The 19,494-nt window shown below is 42.3% G+C and overlaps 1 protein-coding gene across 1 annotated transcript; it reads right to left on the bottom strand.

The window, feature by feature from the left end:
• Positions 1–255: 255 nt before the first annotated feature.
• Positions 256–3,167, bottom strand: marcksa (myristoylated alanine-rich protein kinase C substrate a). Its single transcript, XM_039660242.2, has 2 exons — positions 2,800–3,167; positions 256–1,224 (listed from the first exon to the last, which is right to left on the bottom strand). Exons 1-2 carry the CDS (start codon positions 2,893–2,895, stop codon positions 622–624), a joined length of 699 nt encoding a protein of 232 aa, XP_039516176.1. The 5' UTR covers positions 2,896–3,167; the 3' UTR covers positions 256–621.
• Between the last annotated feature and the right edge of the window lie 16,327 nt (positions 3,168–19,494).

Genomic DNA, 19,494 nt, shown 5'->3' with positions numbered 1-19,494 from the left:
CAAAATATGTGGTAATAAACTTGGCATTGTTGATTATGCTGGCTGGAATTTAGAACATAAAAAAATGAAACCACTTTAGTGTTGTAAACAGTAGTGGATGAATTGATGGTCATTCTGTTTTGGGGCTTTTCTTTACGTCTGTGGTTTAATGTTGAGTGATCAAGGTGCCACATATGTATATATATATATAAAATAAAAAAATGAAATAAAAAAAACCTCCCATTCCCAATACCTGCTTCCCTTTTGACCCCTAAACAAGCTGCCTTTAATCCACAGTCATGTCCAGACATTTTAAACAAGTTTACAGTTTTATTCGTATAAAAATCCCCCCCCCCAAAAAACAAAGAGTTAATACTGATGCCAAAAATAGATAAATATCATTTTTTTTTCTGTATTCAATTCAGCCATCTATTTTACAGCTCTAGAAATAACCACATTGGTCGAGCGAGATTTGAGGAGGGGCAGATATAAAAAAACCTAAAGACTAAAAAAAAAATCATTAAAATATTCCTTGTTGCAGACAAAGTTCTCCAAAGTCCAATACCCTGGCACTACTCCATTGTACAACGGACATATTCCTTGATTATCTGTTCTTTTTCTCCATCTCTCTCTCGCTCTCTCTTACTCTGTGGCCGGTTCGGGGCGGTCCTCGGGACTGGCTCCTGCTTCTTGTCCCGTGGGAGCAGGCGCTTCACTCGGATAGGCAGTGGGATCTGGCACGGACTCCACTGGTTTCTCCTCCTCTTTGGGCTCTTCAGTGGCAGGACTGGCAGCGTTGGGCTCCTCTACTGGTTTCTCCTCTACTGGTTTGGTTTCTCCGACTGGCTCCTCTGCTGGTTTGGGGTTCTCTTCTAACGCTCCTCCTTCGACAGCTTCAGCTCGCTCAGTTTTGTCTTCCTCCACCGCATCCTCAGCTCCATCTCCAGTCTCCTTCTTGGTTTTCCTAAAAGAGAAGCCACTTAGCTTGAAGGACTTCTTAAAAGAGAAGCGCTTTTTCTTCTTCTTCTGCGTCTCATTGCTTGTGGAGGGAGTGTCAGCATCATCAGGTTTGGCGGGCTCCTCTCCAGCGGGAGCGCTCACTTCAGTGTTTTCTTCTCCCTCCGCGGGCTCCTTCTCTGCAGGATCCTCAGGCTTCTCTCCATCAGCACTGCCATTAGCCTGAACCTCTACTTTCTCCTCAGCCGCCGGAGACGCGTCTCCGTTCACCTTCACATGACCGTTTTCCTGAAGCAAAACACAGAGCATCATTACACATCCAGCTTCAAACTCCCATCCTCCACTCAATGCCATTACAGAGCTTGGAAGAGCCAGGACTTTTTTTTTTTTTATATATATATAACTCAGATTGTATCCGTCTGAAAGAAGCATGTCATATACACCAGATTGGCTTGAGGGCGAGTAAATCATGGGCTAATTTTAATTTTTGGGTGAACAATCCCTTTAATTCGTGATATGTGCAATGTATTACGACGTGTTTTGTTATAACTGAAAATGTATTTCTGATATGAATAAAAAGAAGAGTAATTTCAGATATCTAGAAATATTGTCTTACCAGTAACAATCACAACCATAATATCAAACATTACGATTTGTAATAGTTAACGTCTGAAATTTTCATATTCGTCATTTGGTGGCTTTGGATTGTCAAAACACCTCTCAAAATGATTGCTACGGATGCGAAAAACACAGAAAATCGAACCCCTTTTTATTTATTTCTAACTCAGTGTGCAAGGACCTTAAGAGTTATATTTCTGATTTGTGAATTTTGAATTTCAACTATTAAGAAATAAATTCTTGATATCAATAATTGAATAACAATGGCAGCCTATGGTGATGACATTTAACTAGTGAAAATACAATTACAGTACAGATATCAAGAAATATAGTTTTTACTATAGTTGAAATTCAATTATTGATATGAACAATTCGTACTTCTGCTAATGTTGACGTCATTGTTGATATCAAGAATTAACATTTTACCAGCTAGTGGAAATTCCTGATAACAAGAATTAGCATTTTAACTAGTGAAAATTAAATTGTTGATATGAAGAATTCATATCCTGAATGATTAAAAGTCAAATCGGCTTGCCATAGGAGTCGAGGCGCGTTACACTTAGTGCAATACACAACATAACCGCCAGAGGCGCGCCATCAACGCCGCGACAGAAGTTAACGGCGCGCCAAAAAAAAACACACAAACCTGTACAAAACACTGATTGTATGAATGGCCATTAAGGCAAAGTATAATGTATTTAATGATTACAGCCGTTTTCGTTGCTCTGATGGGATTTCCCCGATGGACGGATTCCATCCATTGTGATCCCAAACCGTCTGTGAATAAAGGCGTGGCGAGTCATTGTTAACATTACTCTAACAATCAACCCCCACATTTCCCCCTCGTTCTCAAGACGGTAAAAACACACAGAAGCAGCAAATTCAATTATTGCCCACACAATCCCCTATAGTTTGCCCGCATAGCAAACCCAACGCAACCTCAACTGCCCACAAAAAAAAAAAAAAAAAAAAAAACGCTATTCAATTCGAAACAAAGGCTTCTCCTGAACAAATAACGCCGAATCTGATTTCGGAAACCATTTAAGCAAGATTTTATGATTATACATATTTTTAATACATAAGAACTTCTTTTCTATTGCATATTAAAGATTGTCAAAGCGACCGGGTAATAAAAAATGCATTTTCGTGTGGTTGTTGGATGGGGTTGCAGAACTCCTATAATGAACACAACATGACTAAACCAGTTCTCCTGTGAAATGACCGGGTTTATAACGGTTAACTTACCTGTCCGTTGGCTTTGGATGGTGAAGCTGCAGCCTCTCCGGGTTTTTCAGCAGCTGTTTCTCCATTTCCAGCTGTCTTAGAGACTTGCGCTCCCATGCTTTCACTCCAACAAAGAGCTCAACAGACCCAGCACAGAACAAAGAGCAACAAGCGAAGCGTCTTCCCCGGAATAAACACCTGGCCGACGAGCTCACTGCGAGTCAACGAAGCGAGCAAACCCAGTCTCAGAGAAGGAAACCGGTAGGAAAAACCCTGGCAAGTGCAAGTAATAATCTAAATCCTAGATTTGTGCCCGTTACTCTCTGGACAGCACAGAAAATGGAGAAATTTCCCTGGTCGCTAATAAGATGCGGAGTCCAACGCCCAACAGCACCGATGAATGGGCATTCCGCGGGATGACGTCACTCGGAGCCGTCGACGACCAATCAGTATCGACTATCAGCGAGAGGGCGCGACTTAAATCTGAACCAGCCAATCGTAGCAGAGCGTCTGAATCTGGGCGCGTCTTAAAAGTCTGAAGCGAACAATAGAAACTGACAATGTTGTAAATATAAAACCAAGAATAATTTTAGAGAATCCATATCTGTTTTTTTTTCTCTCCGAAACCGTTCAATCAGCATCTTAGAAATGGTTTCATCATGAGGTTATCACAAAAACTTTTCATTTTTTCATTAAAAAAAATTAAGCAACATTTTACTTAAGCAACATAATTTTTTTTCTAATAATTTGAGAAACACGTCCATTTTATTTATTTGACTGCCAAATGTGTACTGATCTCCAGCAATTCTAGAAAAAATATATATTTCATCACAAATTAAGTTATTTAAGATCCAAAATAAAAAGAATGTCCTTTGTGCACAACTTCATAGCTTTTTTTTTTTTTAAATTTGTAAAGTGACACTTTTATTCATGTAGCCTAAATAATTTGCATGAGCGATAATGCTAGCATGGAGCAATAACATGTTAACTTTGGGATGGTTCATCCAAAAAGTTTTATGTAATTTTTATTCAAATATTATAATAAGTTGATACTCGCACATCAGTTGTGGTAAATGGAAACAAGCATATTCTCTTGACGTGCAAAACCAATGAGGTTCATTCTCATTATGCAGCACATCTCAGTTTCCGAAAGAGGTTTGTTCTTGCGCTCAAAACAGGTTCGGTAGAGCTTCCCTTTATGGACGCTGTTTATACAGTATGTGAATGTGAATAAAAGCCTAATTTCAATCTGTTCATCATATAAAGCCATAAAGTCTCTTCAGAAAAATTTGACTAAACCAAATGGATTAGTCATACAATCTCTTTATGAACTTTTTGAAGCGTCAAAGTGGTATAGCCTGGATGCCAGCTCGAACTCCGCCCACAACATTTTTTGGTCGGGAAGTTCGGTCTGGACTCGATCCATTGAGGAGTAATTACGATCAGTCAAAAAGTCCGCTGTCACGTCTGTTTTTAAAATGAATCGGCAACGCATTAATTTTAATAGACAAACAGAAAACTGCAATCAAGGCATTTGTCGATCGGAAAGATATTTTTTGCCGTACTTCCTACATGATTCGAGAAAAGTGTAACTTATCAGCTGGCTCCGATGGTCGCTAAGAAGATGGGACGTAATGAAAAGCTTGTGGTCGTTGTGGTTTCTCCTTTGGTCGCACTCATGGAGGACCAAGTAAAAGAAGCAACACTCGTTATTTTACTTCTAAAATAAGTAAGTTCTGTTGACAACTGTGAAATGCAAAGTAGTTGCTTCACTGCGTTGCTCTGATTGGTTGTAGGTCTACCGACTATCCAATTGAGTGCAGAGTTTGTTTTGTTTCCTGGTTCGGTTAAGACACGCCTTATAATCAAAGCCCAATGAAGCAGTTTCAGACTCATATTCTCACTAGAATATGAGTATAATGAAGTCAGGCTAGGTATGGATAGAACTTGCTCTAATTTCATCAATAAGATCTTCATTTGTATTCCGAAGATGAACGAAAGCCGGTTTGGAGCGACATGACATGAGGGTGAGTAATTAATGACAGAATTAAAAATTTTGGGTGAACTAACCCTTTAATGGAGCACAGAAAATAACTCGTCAGTTGAACTCTTGATAGCTTCTGCTACCATTGAAAAAATGAAAATCATCTTGTTTCCCATTTGAAAGAACAGAGAGTGGTGCAGTTTCCATGGTGATGACTCAGACAAGACTAGAGGGGGGGAAAAAAAGATAAAATTAAAAAGAAGAATAAATGCATCTACTTTTTCATAGGTGTTTTTTTACTCACAATTTGCTATGACGTACAGTCAATATGTTTTTACTATTATTTAAATAGATCACTAGGGATTAATTAAATGTCAATTATGAATCTAACACTTTTAACAAGGTTGCTGTGATGTTTCATGGAATTTCCATAGACAATGATTTTTATACTGTGCAAATTGGACATTCTATTTTCTATCTATTCTAACCCTACATCACAGAAAACTTAAAAAAAAAACAAAAAAACTTTAAAAGCTTTCGGATATTGCCATCTTTGTGAGGACACACACAAATACACTCGCACATTGGGTTTCCATTTTTAATGGGGACTTTCCATAACGTTTTTTACACTGTTCAAAATTTTTACACAATTTTAGACTTTCAAAAAATATAATTCTTTATGATTTATAAGCTTGTTTCCTCATGGAGACCAAAAAATGTCCCCACAAGGTTAACATTTACTGGACATTTGGTCCCCCATAACGTAGGGAATACAAGGGTCACACACACACACACACACACACATACACACACACACAAAGACAAGGATTTTGGTGGAACCCTGTATTTCTGTAATGGCAAAATACTGATATGTGTTGTCTTGATTGCCTTCCTGTTGATCACCTTTGACGTTGTGTCGAAATACCACCCCTTAGAGCCCCAAACACCTCTGACATTTTCAAAATAAGGCCAATGGAATTGCCATGCAGAATTTCCGCCACCTGGTGGAATTGTCCTAAGTCCAGTAGGACTACTTGTCCAGGTGGAATCGTCCTAAGGCCTGTAGGACTACTTCCTCCCTTGGGATGAAGGTTTACCAGTCCCTCCAGGATTTCGCGGGCCTTTTTTGTGATTGTTGCGGCCTAAAATGCCTGATGTTGCATCCGCTTTTTTAAAAAGTTGCGATAAAAGTTGCGATGTTCTTCTGCATGTTTTTATAGGTTAAAACGGCAAAGATAGATAGATTTTTACTTAAAATGCCCATATTATGCTTTTTGGCTTTCCCCTTTCCTTTATTGTGTTGTTTTATTTTTTTGTGCATGTTATAGGTTTACTAAGAGAGAAAAGTCCAAAGTCCACCCCAAAGGGACTTATTATGTCCCACAGAAAACATCAGCTCTATTGTAGTCCAGAATTGACTTAAGAGACAAAGTCACACACTTTGTAACACACGAACAAACTAACTAACCATTAGTAACCATAAAAGGCAAAACAAACGATTTAAAGACACAGCAAAACCTAACAAACTAAGCTTCTTTTTTTTTTTAAACAAGATCTGCACCTGCAAAAAAGTCAATGTGCAGAACCTCACAAACATTAAGCAGCATTTATGTTGAAAGATGCCAATACTAATAAAGTGCAAAATACAGTTTTAGGAATAGACACTAAAGTTAAATGGTGGAAAAACCAAATGTTTGATAATGTATTTTAATATAGCTAATATAATATAATATAGCCGCATATCCAATAAAGCTGTTCTCATTTGCTTAATTTTTTTTGTCAGACAATAGAACGAGTCGGCTAGCTATTTTTTATGTGTAAAATTTTCTGAATTGAGAGAGTTCGGGAACTGGGTGAACTAATGCACTGTGATAGTAGCCTATTACAAGTGATAAACACAAGAAAAGAAAGGAAAATAAAATGGTCAAACTCAATTCTTTAAATATAAAACAAAAGAGAAGCAGATAAGTGATAAGTCCGTGGAAACAACACTGCTCATTCGCGTCTGTCAGCTGCCGTGCTGCTCCTCTACTGCAGCCGTTCACTGAACAGGGACGCAGACAGAGGTGTGACGGCAGGGAGAAAGCAAACCTCGCGCTCGCAGGATTGTGCTGGCAACATTTGGTTACTGAGGTTTGTCCAAAAAGCCGCTAGATTTGTCTCTAGTCGCTTTTTTATATCACTAAATATAGCGACAAAGACTAAGTTGGCAACATTGGCCTTTTCTGTTATTTTTGTAGGTAGCCTAAATGTGAGACGTTGGCAGTCCACATCTGCTGCGTCTTCTGAACAAAACAAGTGAGTTTGCTGACGTATGACGACGCTTTGCAGGAGACCGCGGCGCGATGATTCGTCAAAGTTGCAGAAAAGTTGCGGTGATTTTTTAAAATTGCAAGGCGCACTGAATTCACGTGGATTTGTTGAAGTTGCGTTAATAGTTGCGATCGCGACATCGCGAAATCCTGGAGGGACTGGTTTACAGTGCTGTTGGACAGGTCACTGCCACCCTGCGTGCCATGGCAGTCTTGCAGGTCCATCAGGCAGAGAGCTGCACGAGGGTAGTGCTGAGTGGAGATTGATGCAGGAACTGCGTTCGGTGGCTGCCATTGCTCTCAGAACAAGTAAAGTTCTGGCGCAATCTGTCGGCCAGACGATGTCCACATTTGTGGTCCTAGGATGCCATTCTTGGCTAACGTTGCAGAGATAAGGGAGCTCATCTCACCTCACGGGGTGCTATTTGGTGAAACTGTAAAGGACTTTGCCTTGCAGTTCTCAGTAGTAGAAAAGTAGACTGAGGTGTTTAGGACATCTTGCCTTGTCCAGATGCCTCCTAGGGCACAAGAAAAAGGCATCCGCTCTGGGCCCAACAAGGGAAGTAGGCATTCAAATACTTAACTACCTTGATGACTAAAAAAGTTTAGTTAATTTATATATATATATATATATATATATATATATATATATAGTGCCGCTCTGGAGAAAACCATGATGTCATAGTCCAGCTCATTCAGTTCTTGTATAATAGTCTCAATGCAGGCTGATCAATATTATTGTTGAATATTAAATTTAAATTACATTTAATGTCCCCAACTAAGCAAGCCAAGCCAATGTCAACAAAGGTGAAAAAAGGCGACATTGGAAAGGAACCAAAACTCCATCAGGTGGTAGAATAAATAAAGAAAAAAAAAACAACCTTGGGAGAAACAAGGCTTAGTTAGGGGGCTGGTTAACGAATGACAAGTGTATGATTATGATTCAGGCAGCATTACAGGTCAGAAGTCAGATTGGATCGGAACATTAAGAATATTTATTCAGTTCCATCTGGTTGAAGATCAGATTCATCACAGCGGTTTGGAGACGGGTTTGTTGAGGATCAGTGCCGATGGCTGACGTGTCTATGATGCCTTCACAGCGGTCAGTGTAGTTGACACGATGGGTTTTGGTTGTGTCTAGGTGCAGGTCCACCATCTGATCTGGATCCCCGGATCCAGCTACAGTAAACCTCGGGATAAACAGGTTAGATGCGCAACAGAAGAGAAAAAATGGCCTAACTTGACTAGGAAATTCCGATCAGAGAGATGGGACTGGAACCCATGGAGGATGATACCTTTTATCCCCAGATAATACTCTAGTCTGGATATCAGAGTAGAGTGGTCAACAGTGTCAAAGGCTGCTGACAGATCTAAGAGTGCAAGAACTACGGAGTCACCAGTGTCCGAATTAAACAAAATTAAATATGATTTAATGACTCATAAATGTAAGTACACATTGATGGCCTAAGACACGAAACGAGCAGTTTGTGTGAGAAAACGAACAGTATTTATATCGTTTTTACCTCTTGTAACCACAGCCACGTCCAAGTGATTAAGGACGATTGGGATCATTACAATTTAATTTTATTGGTCCACTACCCCCCAGCCAGCACAGCCATGTGGGGCCCACATGGGTTTGACCTGGGCTATCTAATTGGGACCCAGACCGTTTTGCTCACGGTTTCCATGTAAGCCCCACATGGGTTTGCCCAGATGAAATGAAGATGATTTTGTTCATCTGCTATTATTGAAATAACAGTCAAATGAACAAAGAAAAGTGTGATCTGATAGTGTTGGTTATGTTGTGGCATAATCATGCTGTGATCTGATAAATGAAACTTATTGAGATTATATGATTCAACTTGTTAGCAAAAGCGTTGTGATTCCACAATATATGACTATCAGTATTTTTCCAAAATATCCAAAATATTTCATAAACATTGTTCTGATCAAAACACTTTGAAATGAATTTATTTAGAAACACAGACATCAATAATCAGCTTGTGAATCTCAATAATGGTGACAATAATAATGCATGTTGCAGTGGCTGCCACCAATCACATTACTGGGTCCCATCATGCATTGCGGTATGAATAAATTATGATCTGAATTTTCTATGTAATTTACTTTTCCTAATTGAATAATCTGCTCGTCTCCATTGTTGAGATGCATTGACTGAATCTTGATGTCTGAGTGTACCTAAAAGAAATATTTTTTTTAAACAACTTTTAAGAAATCCTTTATATTATGTCTAAAATCCTGGATATTTGTGCAGAATCACAGTTATGCTGTAACCAACAGCATTAATCACTAAACATAAGGCTCAAATGATGACTGTCATAATATAACCAACAACGATCGCCATAACGGTGGCTTACAATTTTCTCCTTCAGTGATTCTGCTTTAGGGGTCTTCAATAATGCTCAATAATTATTCAATCACTTAGATATCTCATTAACTCCAACACTGATATGTGTTACATTTAACAGTCTGTAGTGTGCACACTGAGCAGTGTTCATTTCATCTGGGCAAACCCATGTGGGGCCTACATGGAAACCGGGAGCAAAACTGTCTGGGTCCCAGTTAGATAGCCCACGTCAAACCCATGTGGGCCCCACTGTGCTGGCTGGGCCATTTCCAAAGGAGGGTATCGTTATTGCCTTGTGATAATTGCAAAATTTTCCAAATGGGTTGAAGCGATTCCTACTCGCAATAACAACGCAAGCAAAGTGCCACTTGTCCTCCCACTCTGGGGAGCACCAATCCAAATTGAATCTGACCAGGGTACACACTTCACTGGTCACTGTACACTTAAAACAGTGCTACATGCACCTGCCCCTTCTGAATCAACAACAGTCAGACTTACAGTAATCAACATTTGTAGTGGATCAAAAAAATTAATCAAAGTTGTCCCACGACATGATCGGGTATTGTTCAAAATTCATGTATAACATATTTTTATGAAACAAGGTGCTTTTACACCCCGGTGGCCTGGCCATATGAAATTAAAGCTGTATTGCAACAGCTGTGTGATGGCCACAATAGTTAAAGGGAAACTACGATGATACCACATATCACAGTGCAAATTATTTAAGCGTACACAGAATGAATAAATAAATAACTGTCACTGTCTTCTCTTACTGTCTTCCAGGTCGACTGCAGCGATCCCATGGAGGCCGGATGAGAGAAAAGTGTCCGGGCATCTGACTTGGCCAAAGAGTTTCGCTCACACACAAACTGAAATGTGGAAATGTTTTCATCTAGACAACTAGGCAAGTTGTAAATCGTCACATATCTCAGGTAAATCCCATCACATAGAGACACTTTCACTTTGATATTTATTGAAATATATAGACTGTGTCTGTTCACTGAATTAGGAAATACAAAAAACTCCCAAACCCATTTAAGGGTAAAAATTGAACAAATAAAAAATAGATATAAAACAGAAGAACAAATGATAAAGCTTGGGTTGCTGAATATATTCGATCCCTTACTTCAAAAGCACTTATTATTAATGATATGATTACAGATTATAACCTGTAACGCTGCCTTTGACAGAAAGGCTAAAAGCAAACAAGCCGATTTTCAAGCCGATTTTCAAGTCAGGAGACAAGCTCTGTGTGTCAAACTATCGACCTATTAGCATTCTGGCAGCCATCTCTAAGATCTTTGAGAAGGTGGTGGCAGAACAACTAATAGAGCATCTCAACCACACTGATGAATTACATCTTTGCCAGTTTGGGTTCAAATACTCCACAGAGTCTGCGTGCTGCGACTTGAAGATATTATATCCAGTCTTGATGGTGAAGGTGTGGTGGGTGGTCTTTCTGGACTTGAGAAAGGCCTTTGATACAGTTAATCATCAGCTTCTAATCAGCAAACTATCTGATTTTTTTTTTCTTTTAACACAAATACAATAGCATGGATTCAATCTTACCTTAATGACAGACAACAATGCGTTGTGGTTGACAACAAAAAATCGGCATTAAGATCTTGTAGCATGGGAGTGCCACAAGGTTCCATCCCCCCCCCCTTTTTACCCTTTACATAAATGATCTACCAACTGTGTGTAAGAGTAAAATCATCATTTATGCGGATGATACGGTGCTATATGCACATGGTAAAACTGCGGAAGAAGTCGCTCCAAAACTGACCAAAGATATTGAGAAAGTTTCGGTAACACTTTAGAATACGGTTCCTTCGTTAATGAAGAACTACACAAGAACTAATGAGTAACACAATATTAACAATCTAGTAACTATTATTAACTAACAGAAAACTCTGATTAACGAACTAGTAAGTAATAGTGCACGGATGAAAGTGGTAGTTCACTATTAAGTAATCAATAACTACTTTCTTTTTTAATACTTCCCAGAGAACTACTGAAAAAGTTTATTAACAATCTAGTAACTACTATTAACTAAAATAAATTATTATTAACGAATTAGTAAGTAATAGCTCACAGATGAAAGTGTTACTAGATACTTCTGTGGGAATTACTAATTATTTGGATTCGTATTATAAAGTGAAGATCATTGGAACTAACTAGTAATTACTCAAGTGTTACTACATGATCTAGTCATGATTTGTGCAACCGTTTGAGATTTTTGGTGAACTTTAGTAACTTTTAGAAAATGTCTTTAGTAACACTTGAGTAATTACTAGTTAGTTTCAATGATCTTCACTTTATAATACGAATCCAAATAATTAGTAATTCCCACAGAAGTATCTAGTAACACTTTCATCTGTGAGCTATTACTTACTAATTTGTTAATAAGAGTATATTTTATAGTAGTTACTAGATTATTAATAAACTTTTTCAGTAGTTCTCTGGGAAGTATTTAAAAAATAGTAGTTATTGATTACTTAATAGTGAACTACCACTTTCGTCTGTGCGCTATTACTTACTAGTTCGTTAATCAGAGTTTCTTGTTAGTTAATAATAGTTACTAGATTGTTTATAGTGTGTTACTCATTAGTTCGGTAACACTTTATAATAACTGCACGCTATTAATCATTAGTTAAGCATGAGTAAACAGTTAATACATCATTTATAAAACATTAATAGACATTAATATGCAGTTTATAAATATAGCTATACATGCTTTTTTCTTGATTTATAAGCATATCTATAATGCGTTTATGTCACGGTTCATGAATCGGCTGTCTCAGGCTGATGTGTCTGTGTGAGTGTAATTGTGTGGGTGTGGTTACTCGTTGTGTTGATTAGTGTCACCAGCTGCCATTCATTTCAGTCCCTATATATACCCAGCATTTTCTCCCTCTTGTTGTCAGATCGTTGTGGTTGTTTTTCGGTGTGTTCCTGTGCTCGTGCCTCATCTGTGACTCGTCTGGATTTCGTCAGTTCTTCGTGTTTCCTGGATTTCATCAGTTCCTCGTGTCTTCTGGATGTTCCACTTCCCTGGGTTTCACTCGAGCAGGTCATCACCTGTCTTCACCACCGGATCGCCATCTCGTCCCTGCTTCACCCACCACCTGAGTGTTGTCCCCGATCTGTGTCTTACATTTGTCATTTCTGACCAACCAATAAACTGAGTTTATTTGCATCTTGCATCCTCCCATCTATTCCTCACAGAACGATCTGACCAAACCATGGATGCAGCAAATTCATCACAGATCAATAACTTCATCGCTCACAGTATCGCTAGGATGGATCAACAGGAGGAGAATTTCTCTGGCACAGGTCGTGCGGTGCAAGCACTCGTGAAGCAGGTGTCCGAGCTCACCCAACAGGTACAGCTTTTACGGACTCCCACTGCGCCCCCCACGCCGCCCGTCCTCCCACCACCAGCGCCTGCAGCAGCGGGGAGATCAGAGCCACGCCTACCCACACCTGAGGGATATTCCGGTGAGCCTGAGTTTTGCAGGGCATTTCTCACTAGATGTTCTATGCACTTTGCCTTACAGCCACACACCTTCCAGAGCGAAGAGGTGAAGGTGGCATTTGTGCTAACCCTGCTGTCAGGAAGAGCATCGCTTTGGGGGACGGCGGTGTGGGAGAACAAGGACGACTGCTGCGCCTCGTTCCAGGCACTCTCCGAGGAGATGAAGAGAGCGTTCGACCGTGCAGTGGCGGGTAAGGAGGCGGCCAGATTACTCGCCGAGCTGCGACAAGGAGAAGGCTCGGTGGCGGACTTTTCCATCCGGTTCCGCACCCTGGCCGCAGAGTGCCGTTGGAACGAGGCGGCGCAGTGGGATATGTTCCTGCATGGGTTGGCTGACCGCGTTCAAAGAGAGATCTATGCTATGGATTTACCTGAGACACTGAATGGACTGGTGGAACTTGCGCTGAGAGTGGACGCTCGACTGAATCGTGTGACCAGACTGACGCGCCCCAGCCGCCCAGTGTTCGGCGCAGAGGACCACCAACCCGGTGGTGCGAGCGCGGTCAGCCCCACAAACGACCACGAACCCATGCAGGTGGGGAGAGCTCGGCTTTCCCGGGAGGAGAGGGAGAGGTGGAGATCCCAAGGACTCTGTCTCTACTGTGGCCGGGCGGGCCACTTCATCCACTCCTGCCCGGTAAAAGAGCAAGCCCGGTAGTAAGTATGAGGCTACTATCGGGTGGGATCTCCGCCGAGAAGACCTCATCAACATCAACCCTCCTCCCGGTAAGACTGAGATGGCGACAATCTACGCACTGCACCAGCGCACTTCTAGATTCGGGAGCGGAGGGTAATTTCATGGACTTCAGACTAGCACATAGACTTCAGATCCCCGTCACACCCCTCTCGCACCCGATTATCGTCAACACACTCTATGGTCAAGAACTTCCCCGCATCACTCACGTTACTGAAGACATTACCCTCATCACTTCCGGAAATCACACTGAACTCATTTCATTTTTTCTCATGGACTCACTTTCCAGACACAACCCCCGGATCGACTGGTGCACTGTTTCCACATGGAGTAACCACTGTCATGAGTCCTGTTTAGTGTCATCCACGGGCCTCTCGCCATTTAAGTGTAGTTTAGGTTACCAGCCACCAATTTTTCCGAGTCTGGAATCCGAAGTCGCGGTCCCCTCCGCTCACGCATTCGTCCAGAGGTGTCACCGTACTTGGACTAGAGCCCGTGAGACTCTACTCCAAGCAGGGAGGCGCATGAAGGCCAAGGCCGATCGCCACCGGTCAAAGCCTCCCGTCTACGTCGTGGGTCAAAAAGTGTGGCTTTCTACCAAGAATATTCCTCTCCGCTCCGTGTCTAACAAGCTAGCTCCCAAATTTATTGGCCCGTTTCCTGTCACCAAGATTATTAGTCCGGTGACAGTCCGCCTCAAACTTCCTCCTGCGTACAGGAGAATTCATCCCGCCTTTCATGTCTCTAAAATTAAACCCGTTTTTCGTTCTCACATTAATCCGCCTGCCCCGGTTCCCCCCCCGCCGCAACTCGTAGATGGGGAACCAACATATTCGGTAAATCGTATTCTGGACTCGAGACGGAGGGGACGCGGATTTCAGTACCTGGTGGACTGGGAGGGCTACGGTCCGGAGGAGAGAAGTTGGGTACCTGCTAGAGACATCCTGGATCACTCCCTTATTGATGATTACAATCGACAGGTAAGGGAGTCTGAGAACGCCAGGAGGCGTTCTTAGGAGGAGGGGTACTGTCACGGTTCATGAATCGGCTGTCTCAGGCTGATGTGTCTGTGTGAGTGTAATTGTGTGGGTGTGGTTACTCGTTGTGTTGATTAGTGTCACCAGCTGCCATTCATTGAAATGCCAGAGAAATGTCCTATTTGTTTAAAGAAAAAATATTTTTAAATAAGTGTGAGTTTTCCTAGATCTTGAAACTTTCAGGTTTATAAATGGGGCTCATCTTTAAAGGATGAACAAATAATGTTTTGGTCATCACATTAAAAATAAGATTTAAATATATATTTATTTATATAATATTTGAATTTTGAAGTGCTGGAAAAAGATGTGCGAAGTACTTGAAAGCATTTCACCATTCCAGCCAAACTGGTTCCAGTTAGTGTTACTATATTAAATCCATGGTGAATGTTGCTGGTCTGTGGACGAAAGTATTACTTGTTAAGAAGTTTTGTCCCTCATCTACAAGGTGCCAAGCATGTGCCACACCCCCTCTTAGCCTATTAATCTGCATATTAACTCTAGCTCCAATCACCTGACTTCTTAACCAATCAGGACTCTATATCTGGCTTTATTAACTGCACCTGTGACCACAGCATCTAACTTTGTAACTTTTACACATGGATGTACTGTGCAGAGGACTGAGTTTTTCTCCTTTTTGCTTTTCCTGCGTGTGCGTAATTGACTATGTAAGTGCCTTTTGTTTTATGCTTGGTATCATTTTGTATTCCTTAAATTTATCTTAAAGGTGTTTATTCTTATGCTTGTTTAATTTCCTGTTTAGGCATGGTCTTAGTTATTTAGATAACTCATATATTGTTTATTGTAACAAATGGTGTATTCCTATGTTCCTTTGTAGACACCACACGCACACAAAGGCAAATAAAGAATTGATTGATACCTGAGTGACTAGACTGGACCTGTTCTTACCGACAGCCCCATTGGCTTCAAGCTAGCTACCTTGTTATCCCCCCACTCCTTTTCATGGTCCTTCGAGCCGGAGCCCATTGATGATCGGTGGATATGTCTAGTCACTCCCTGCCCTCATTGTCTCAGCCTGAACGCCCACGCCGCCAAGCCCGGCTCCCCGCACGGTATGATGATTTCATCCTGCAATATCATCAGCCAGCACAACCTACAGCAGAACCACCAGAGCAACAACTGCTTCGTCCTGCATATAGTTCTGGTACTGGTCCTCATTATCAACCTTGGAAAGCGGACGAGTCAGAGGAAGAGCCAGAGGAGTTGGAATTGCCCATGGAGGGAGAGGACGACATTCAGGAGAATATTCCACACCCTGGCTCACCTGTCCTAGCTGAGAGAATGCAAACCCCTGATGTTGAACACCTATCTGCCTCTCCTATAGAACCCATGCCTGATACTCAGACTGCACTCCTACAGCAAGTGGTAGAAGAGTTGAGAAATCAGGGTAGATTAATCCAGCAGTACATGCTTAGGAGCAGCACCCACTCCTCACGGTCTCACTTGCTATCCCCTTGCCCTGATGATCTGAACCTTCAAGCACCTCAATCACCACAAGCCCATCAGACTATGGAGGAGCATAGGCCCCCTCCTATTCCACTTCAGTCACCACTTCCATCACCTCCTCCTGTAAGCCATGCCCCTCTTATCCAGCCTATACCACAGTCCTTGCAGAGCATGCATCCTGGCTGTGGTCTGTTTCCTGCCAGATACCAAGTTCCAGCCTCATATAACACCATGCAACCAGCCTATACACTGCCAAGTCAACCTTTGCCTTCTGTTTTATCCCATTCTGCCCAGCCGGCATACCAGCCTCTTAATATGCAACCACACCACCTGACATCGGTTTCCCCTCTAAACCAGCTAGTTCCTCCTGTTGGCCTCCAGCAGTTCCACCATAGGAAGATAGAAGGCCCTTCTTTCCCTGATCTCACAAGAGAGGACGAATGCCAATACATGATGTTAAAGATGGCCCTATCCAACTTGTTAGATCCAAGAGAATCGGAGCAATATAAATATCACATCCTGTTGGATCATCTGAAGGTAGATCAGGCGAGGAGACTTGCTTTGGCTTATGCTTATGCTCCAGATCCTTACACTCAAGCTGTACGAGCACTAGATGAGCGTTATGGTCAACCTAGACAACTTGCTCTGAAGGAGCTCCGAACCATAATGGAGATCCCTGTTATTCGTACAGGTGATGGTAGAGGCTTAGACCAGTTTTCCCTCAGAGTGCAGGCATTAGTGGGCCTCCTTCAGTCCATGGGCCCTGAAGGTCTCTCTGAGCTTACCTGTGGCTCACATGTTGAACGACTGCTAGAGAAGCTTCCCCATGAACAGTTCTGTCAGTTTAAGAGATGTATGAGTTTGAGTAAACCGGGTCCCCTTTCCTATAACCTCCTTGATTTTTCCAACTGGCTACAACAAGAAGCCCGCTGCCAGCCCAGGAGAGAAAGATCATCTCAGCCTATCGGTCAGCCTATCCGGCAGAGGCCTCCACCTCCTCACCCATTAAGGGGTACAACCATACTTCATGGTATTAAAACATCCTCTCATATGAATTCCTCCAGAGTACAAGTTCCCTCACCTAAAGTTGTTCAGCCTCATCCTAACAGCATACCTGAATGCTATCCAGTTTGCGCTTAATGTGATTCTACTGAACATCATGTCAGTAAATGTGGTGGTTTCCTCCAGCTTACCAGAGACCAGAGAACTAACTGGATCAAGGAACAGAGGCGTTGTTGGCGATGTTTACGAGATCACTTTGCAACCCAATGTGACCTGAAGGGACGCTGCAGCCAGTGTAACGGGAAACATCTACACATCCTATGCAACATTAACCAGAGGCAAGTGCAGAATCTATATCTTGACCACCCTAGTGACTGCAATAAAGTACTACTGAAGGTAGTTGAAGTGACCTTGCACAATGGCAACAGATCCTTAGACACTTATGCCATACTGGATGATGGGTCCGAAAGAACAATCCTCCTTCACCCTGCTGCCCAAACACTTCAGTTAAAGGGAAAATCTGAGAATCTAAAGCTGAGAACTGTGAGACAGGATGTCCAGACTCTTAATGGAGCTTCTGTATCCTTCACCCTTATTCCTAAGGCCCATCCTAAGAAGTCTTATGTCATTAATCAAGCCTTCACTGCTGACCAGCTATCCTTGTCAGAACATTCTCACCCAGTGAAAATCCTCCAGCGGCGCTACTCACACCTCCGTCAGCTCCCTCTCAAACAATTTAATAAAGTAAGACCCCTTCTTCTTCTAGGGGCTGATCACACACATCTTATCATACCAACACAACCTGTCAAGTTAGGCCCTCCTGGAAGCCCTGTAGCGATCAAGACCCGGCTCGGCTGGACACTGCAAGGCCCTGCAAGAGATCTCTCTAGCTTTTCTTCTACTTGTTCTCACTACATCTCCTTTAAATGCCCACCTGATGACATCCACCATAATGTCCAGAAGCTGTGGCAGATTGATGCATTACCTCAGAGAAGCATTAAAGATGTGGTTCGTTCCAAACAGGATCAAGAAGCAATGCACCAGCTTGAGACCCAAACCATCAGAATACCTATTGATGGCACCCAACGATATGCAGCACCTCTACTCCGTGTAGACCCCTGGCCCCCTCTGAAGGCCCCCAGGAAGGCAGTAATGTCCCGTCTCCGTAGCTGTGAAAGGCGACTCCTTCAGAACCCACAACAGGCAGAGACTTACACCAAGGAGATCCAGAAATTGGTCAATGCTGGGTATGTCAAGAGGTTGTCATCCTCTGAAATAGAAGATTCCCCTGAGTCCTGGTTCATACCCCACCACATTGTGCAACACAATGGTAAAGATCGCATTGTGTTTGATTGTTCCTTTTCCTACCAAAATCAGAGTCTGAATTCACAGTTACTTCCTGGACCAATCCTTGGGCCTTCACTCCTTGGCGTTCTACTCCGTTTTAGGCAGCACAAGACTGCTATCAGTGGAGACATTAAATCAATGTTCCACCAGGTGCGTCTATTACCCCAGGATAAACCTCTCCTGCGATTCCTCTGGCGTGACATGGACTGTGAAGCTCCTCCAACAGTGTATGAATGGCAAGTTCTCCCCTTCGGCACGACCTCAAGCCCTTGCTGTGCCATTTACATTCTCCAGAGGATCATCAAAGATGCTCAGGCAGACAAGTGTATTCAGCATTCTGTACACAGTAACTTCTACGTGGACAACTGTTTACAGAGTTTCACGACCCCAGAGGAAGCCAGAGATCTCCTTTATAGCCTGCGCTCTACCCTCTCCTCTGGTGGTTTTGAAATCAGACAATGGGCTAGTAATGATCCTCAGGTCATCTCTGACCTACCACCTGAAGCTAGGTCAGAACAAACGGAGCTCTGGTTATCACACCATCCTTTCCTTGATCCCTCAGAGTCTACACTAGGCCTCCTCTGGAACTGCCATACAGATACCCTTAGATACAGGCATAGAGTCATTGAACCTACCATGCCAACTATGCGCCATATCTACAGAGTTCTTGCTAGCCAGTACGATCCCCTTGGCTATATCCTCCCTTACACAACAAGGGCCAAAATCATTGTTCAGCACTTATGGGGAAAGGCACGAGAATGGGATGACCCAAATCTCCCTCGTGATCTCCTGGAAGCCTGGGTTTCCTGGGAAAATGAACTCTCTAACCTCTCCACTATCACTCTGCCTCGCTGCCTCACCCCTCCTTCAGTAGATACCTCCTTAGCCAGTCAGGAACTTCACATCTTCTGTGATGCATCAGAGAGGTCCTATGGTGCAGTTGCCTACATCCGCACAGAAGATGGTAAGC

The sequence above is a fragment of the Pimephales promelas genome, chromosome 13, assembly GCF_988280905.1.
Source record: "Pimephales promelas chromosome 13, fPimPro1.hap1.1, whole genome shotgun sequence".
In the NCBI taxonomy this organism is placed as follows: domain Eukaryota; kingdom Metazoa; phylum Chordata; class Actinopteri; order Cypriniformes; family Leuciscidae; genus Pimephales; species Pimephales promelas.
The sequence above is the reverse complement of the archived record's forward strand: the minus strand, read 5'-3'. Positions and strand labels throughout refer to the sequence as shown.

Excerpts from the sequence above, each read along its gene's own strand:
- marcksa (XM_039660242.2), bottom strand. The coding sequence starts at position 2,895 with ATGGGAGCGCAAGTCTCTAAGACAGCTGGAAATGGAGAAACAGCTGCT. Across the intron at positions 1,225-2,799 it reads CATCCAAAGCCAACGGACAG|GAAAACGGTCATGTGAAGGT; the intron begins GTAAGTTAACCG and ends GTTTTGCTTCAG.